Source organism: Hordeum vulgare, chromosome 3H (genome assembly GCF_904849725.1).
Source record: "Hordeum vulgare subsp. vulgare chromosome 3H, MorexV3_pseudomolecules_assembly, whole genome shotgun sequence".
Lineage (NCBI taxonomy): Eukaryota > Viridiplantae > Streptophyta > Magnoliopsida > Poales > Poaceae > Hordeum > Hordeum vulgare.
In genome coordinates, this window is record NC_058520.1 from 170,337,017 (window position 1) to 170,342,991 (window position 5,975).

The 5,975-nt window shown below is 47.5% G+C and overlaps 1 protein-coding gene across 1 annotated transcript; it reads left to right on the plus strand.

Moving 5' to 3' along the window:
* Positions 1 to 619: 619 nt before the first annotated feature.
* Positions 620 to 5,612, plus strand: LOC123443384. Its single transcript, XM_045119733.1, has 3 exons — positions 620 to 2,446; positions 2,583 to 2,838; positions 5,260 to 5,612. Exons 1-3 carry the CDS (start codon positions 785 to 787, stop codon positions 5,478 to 5,480), a joined length of 2,139 nt encoding a protein of 712 aa, XP_044975668.1. The 5' UTR covers positions 620 to 784; the 3' UTR covers positions 5,481 to 5,612.
* The last annotated feature ends 363 nt before the right edge of the window (positions 5,613 to 5,975 follow it).

Here is a 5,975-nt window from a genome sequence, read left to right on the forward strand (position 1 = left end):
TCAACGGTTGCAACTTTTTTCGTTACATAGCGCCTGTTTGAAGCTTTTCTAATCTCCGATTGAAGCTTTTTTGTGGCCGGTTTGTTGCAACATCCGAGGTGTCGTCTTGGTGCTCGCTGCTCCGGTGAGATGCTTCCAATAGCAAATGCGCGACGACGTCGCCCATGGTAGCTCAAAGTCGGTCGTCGTCCGCCCCGAGCTCACAGGACATGTCCGCCCTGACCTGTGAGTTCGTAGGCCATGGCTCCTAAGCATCTCGTAGTCACCTCCCGTCGCCATCAGCCCCGAGTTCGTAAGCCATGGCCGCCTTGACCAGTGAGCTCGCATGCCATGGCCCCCTATTGTAGCAATGCCGAAAAGAAACCTTGAGGGCTCGGGGTGACGAAGCATGGGAGCAGCGAGCCATGGAGGAGGTGCAACGCGAGCCTGGAGGGGAGGAGTGCCCGAAGCTTCTGGAGCTATGGCGCACGAGGCGAGTTGGAGCGCTACAGAGGGGATAAGGTTGAGAGGAGAAAAACGATGTGTGGCCCTAGAGATAACACGTGGATCTAATTGGATCCAACATTGAGGGTAAGACCACCCTAATAAATCTTTTTTTTTTTGAGGGGACCGGCCTAATAAATCGGCATGCGTGTCCTACAGAAGCATTAGGCCAAAGAAAAACAGGAATTGTTCAAAGAAAAAGAAAAGAACAAAGGAAGGCGGCCGACCCAAAACCATCGCTCTCTTCACCGCCGCCCTGTTCCCAAATCAAGAAGGGGAAGCAAAAGATAGTGAAGGAGTGATGTCGTCCAAGACCCCATCGACGGCGGCCATGAGCGGCGGCGCGGGCACCAGCAACGGGAACAGTCTCAGCCGCGTGATTCGGCCGGAGAGTCGTTTCATCCCCTACAAAGCGGAGCAAATCGAGGAGAGGTTGCGGCTCCTCTCCATGATTGACACCTTCTGCAGAGAGGCGTGCGATAGGCTCGTTGTGGAAGCGACGCCCGCAACACGCGCCCGCTTCCTCGACGCCGGCGTCTGCATCGGCCTCCTCGACCCCGTCTCCAACGTCATGGCCAACACCCTCGTCACCTCCGACCTCAGCTCCGGCCCCATGGACAAAGTCTCGGAGGATACCAAGCTGGGAGAGATGGCCAAGCGCTCACTCGACGGCCTCATGGCCTTCCTGATCTACTTCTTCCCGTACCTCGCCGGGTGGAAGGCCGTGCGATACCTGCTGGTCCCCGAGGCCGACCTCCTCGTCGCTGCGCGCCTAATAGTGGCCGACCGCGGCATGACGGGGTTCTCGGTCATCTCACTGGCATCAGTGGCAGCCTTCGAGGCGGCCCTCAGGTTGGCTGCGCAGGTCGCCAAGCACCCTCAGCCGAAATGCCTCGTCAGTGTTTGGATGTCGCTGTCCTCCCAACTGCAACAGGTCCTCGGTTTCCTCTCGGCGATGCAGACCCAGACACAGGGACATGATATGAACCTTGGCGTAGGCATCCAAAGGTTACTTGGTGGACAGTCGCTTCCAGACCTGGGGAAAGCTTGGAACCTTGCAGCTTCTCGGCCACCTTACAACAACATTGCCGATATGCCATACAAAGCCACTCGATCTCTGAGGATGGCACTTCTCGACACAATTCACAGCTTCTACCTACGAGCCCTGGCAAGGCTGCCGCGTGCAGAGCTGCGCACTCGCTACCACCGCAGCATGCTCATGGCCGGTTACTGCTACGGCCCCTTGGACCCTGTCTCCAACATCATCGTCAATACGATTTGGTACGATGTCATGTTTGCAGCACCCCAACCACCGGTGTTGGACATGATCGGCCCAAGCAGTCTTACCCGATTGGAGAGCCGCTCCTTTTATGGTCTGGCCTCGTTCCTCCAAACCCGCTACCACAGTTTGTCAGAGCACCAACTGGTGCAATGCCTAGTTGACTCCTGTGCTCACCTGTCCGTGGCTGATCCAAACTTTGATGCGGGGTTTGCCTACCTGCCTTTTGCTGATCCCAACATTAGTGCTGCTGCATCTGCTGGTGCTAAGATGGAGGCGATACGCCAGCAACAAGAATGCAGGACCAGCACACCCGGCATCTATGATGCTGTCAGGAAGTTGGAGAAACAAAGACCATGCACAAGTGCCAATGAAGCCTACGAAGCTGCAGCCACCGCAGCATGGCACCCCAACCCTGAGGCCCAGGCAGAGTTTCTCAGTTCAGTTTACTTGATGCTCAACGGACCTGCCTTGCTCCTGCTGCAGAACGGCGACCAACTCACTTCTGAAAACGTGCTGTTCATCGCCAGCTTATTGTCTTCCAGACAAAAACCAACTCCAGAACTAATTGAAAAGAGGAACCGTGTCCCCGCAATGGAGGCAAAGATGCGTTCCGAGGCTCAACAAAGAAGAATCACCAAAAAGGTGAAAGATGCATTGGATAAATACTTGCTACGAGATGGGGTCGGTAACTAGTTTTCTTTCTTCCCTTATTTTAACCAATAATGGCAGCCATGCCGTCTTACAGCTACTCATTAACCCCATTTGCTGTCTTACAGCTACTCATTAACGCCATATGCTCTTTCATTTTTTCCTATAGGAACCCATGTATGATCTTCATATTATCTGTGGTGCAAATGAATCCATTGGCAGCCCTGAGTACTGTGCCGATGTCCTGAGAGATCCCCTGTCTTATTCCCCATGCAAATTCCGTTACTCGCATGTAAATTTTTTGGTGACCCAGAAGGATTCCTCATCTGCAGAAAGATATCCCTTACTCTTTTTTGCTGAATTTGATAATGAGCAGGAGGGTGAGCCCCTATGCTGTCTTGTTGATGTGCCAAAGCCATTTGCAGGTTTGCTCTTCTTTCTGCACAACTTTGATGTTTTCTATGTCATTGTGTCTGTTTTTTAACCATTAACTCCCTCTGTTTCTAAATATAAGTCTTTTTAGAGATTTCAATACGGACTACATACGGATGTACTCCCCCGATCCCAAAATAAGTGTCTAACCTTAGTACAACTTTGTGCTAAAGTTAGTACAAAGTTGAGACAGTTATTTTTGGGACGGAGGGAGTATATAGGTATTTTAGAGTCTAGATTCATTCATTTTCCTCCGTACGTGTAGTCTATATTGGAATCTCTGAAAAGGCTTATATTTAGGAAAGGAGGGAATAGATAACTATGAATGTTGAGTTATGAGTAGTAACAACAAAATGAGTAAATATGTAGGCACCTCGCAAAACCTTGCAATAGGAAGAGGATTTAAATTTGAATGTGCAGCCACAAACAAAAATCTTCTACATGATCTGAAGTATTTTGTCTGTGTCTATGGGTCAGACGTGCTGAAAGGGGTCAGGTACAAATGGAAGCAAAATAATACTATATGCAATAGAGATGTTCATGATATGGGTATATGCTCTATGCTACCATAGGTTGAATGGGCAGGAATTGGAAAACTCATCACAATTACCCTTAAAATCCATGAAAGTAGTAGAGATTTGTTATTTGGTACTCCCTCCATTCTTAAATATAAGTATTTTAAGAGATTCATTTTCGGACTACATACGAAGACAAATGAGCGAATCTACACTCTCAAGTATGTCTATATACATCCGTATGTAGTTCGTAGTGGAATCTCTTAAAGAACTTATACTCCTCCCTCCGTTCTTAAATACATCACCTTTTAGAGATTTCACTACGGACTACATACGGATGTATATAGACATACTTTAGAGTATAGATTCATTCATTTTGCTCCGTATGTAGTCTGTAGTGTAATCTCTAAAAGGTCTTAAATTTAAGAACGGAGGGAGTGTATTTAGGAATGGAGGAAGTAGAAAATCTATACCTAATAATAAAGCGGCTATTGCTTCCGTCGGAAAACCCACCGCGGTATTTTTATAAAAAAACCCTTGTAATTTTTGTTATTCAACATGCGCTGCATCATTTATCTGCAACGCAAAAGGAAAAAACGATTCGCTGCAAAAATTATACCCGTACGCATCGCCTCCTCCCGTCGATCCTGGGCCACCCTGGCCTGTGCCCAGGCCGCCGCGGTCGACCTCAACCGGCACTGCTGCCGATCTCAACCCACCCGCGTCCGCGGCCGTACCTCTCCCCGCTCATTGCCCCCATTGCGGCGCTCGAGCGCATCGCGTCGACCCTGGTCCACCCTGGCCTGTGCCCAGGCCGCTGCCACACCACTCGCTGCCGCGGCCGACCTCAACCACCACTGCTGTCGATCTCAACCCACCCGCCTCCGCGGCCGTACCTTTGCCCGTCTGTTTTCGCCGTTTCGACGCTCGAGCACAGCTTCTAGATCAAATCAACGCGACAGCTACAATGACTGGGGATGATGCGTCTGCTCGATGCAGAACGGCGGCGACGCGAAGTACTTGCAGGTGGAGGCGGGCCTCCATGGCTCACACGGGGAACTTCGAGGTTATGGCGCGGCAACGGCGACTCCTTATGGTCAGATAGAGGCGCCTAACCCTTACTCCCCTCATCGTATCCCCGCCTCCGGCAGGAACTCATCATTTGGTGAGATCCCCTCCCCATGACTCCAACCGTGTGCCAAGCACCGGCAAGAAATTTTGTTTTGTGGGGATATGTTTGCTGATGAATGAATGTATTGAATGTAAGATTGCATTGTTGTAGAGACAGAGAATGGAACACCACCTTCAGTTTGTCATCTGATCCTACATTCTCTACCCCATGAGTGAAATAAGATAACAGTCCATTGATCAATTCATGTAGCCTTTTTGTTTTGCTTTGCTTGTTCCGCTCAATTTCTCATCATGGTGGAATTAACAATGGACGGGTTGATTTCTCAACAAAATATGATAGGAATGACTACATTAGTTAGTTAGCTTATTATTTTAATAAATCAAAATGATTATAAAAAGATTAAAAACGTGTGGTATTTTTTCCTCCCGTTGCAACGCACGGGCCTTTTGCTAAACAGAAAAGAAATGAAAACAAAGGAAGGGAAAACTGCTTTTGTACCACTGATGAAGGTACAAGAGTTAACATCGCTTTCATGCTCCCTACGTGAATAATATCAGCCATAGCAATAGGACTGTGCATCACAGTACCAGCATTTTCTGTGGGGATCTAGCAGTTGAGAGCTCAGAAAATGGGGTAACAAACTCCACTTTAATGAACATAGTTTTTTTACATCCGAGAAAAGAAGAATGTTACTCCGTGGATGCAGTTCTCTTGAATACAATATCAGTGCAATTTTTGATATTTACAACTATGTTTTTGTACTATAGAACATGTTCGGTGCCTGTATTGTGAGGCTCGAGGGACCAAAATTGTGCATCCGGCGTTGGAAAATTTTCATGGGAAAGAAAGGGAGTTGGAGAGGGAGTTTGAGGAGGCTATCTCTAAAGGACGTCATGACCAGCTTATCTGCAAGAATGAATCTGCTGTTCAGCACTTGTGGGGAGTGGACGAGGATTTCATGTACATTGATATCAGGTGCATCAGTTAGATGCTCTGTAATGTTTTCAGTTAGATACTCTGCGATCTGCGATGTGTTTCTTGCAAGGCCACCGTATTGTGCCTTTTTTTTTCTTCTTGCAGACGAAAGCATCACAATGAAGGATTTTTATACTTCATCTAATTATTGCTTGCACATGAAGCAGGATGTGGTTGGCTGTGTAGTAGTACTCCCCCTTTTCAAAATAAGTGACTTAAAAATGACTCAGTTTTATACTAACTTTAGTATAAATTTGAGTTACTTTTGAGTCACTTATTTTGGAACACAGGGAGTACTACACACACTACTGGTTTTTGGTCTTTCTTGTGTTTTTGTGAAATTCTTAATTTTTTAAAATATTTTAGCACTAGATAATTTTGTTTCAAGTTCTCATTGTCTGTTCAGATCTGTCTATTAGGGTTTGGTTTAGTTACCCCGGCAAATAAAATGGGTTGGTTTAATTTCCCCCGCAAATAAAACGGTTTGGTTCAATTTAAATGCATGATG

Bases quoted from the DNA above. Each gene is read 5' to 3' on its own strand.
- LOC123443384 (XM_045119733.1), top strand. From the start codon at position 785: ATGTCGTCCAAGACCCCATCGACGGCGGCCATGAGCGGCGGCGCGGGC. The intron at 2,447-2,582 runs GTCGGTAACTAG...TTTTTCCTATAG, and splicing joins AATACTTGCTACGAGATGGG to GAACCCATGTATGATCTTCA. The intron at 2,839-5,259 runs GTTTGCTCTTCT...TTTGTACTATAG, and splicing joins TGTGCCAAAGCCATTTGCAG to AACATGTTCGGTGCCTGTAT.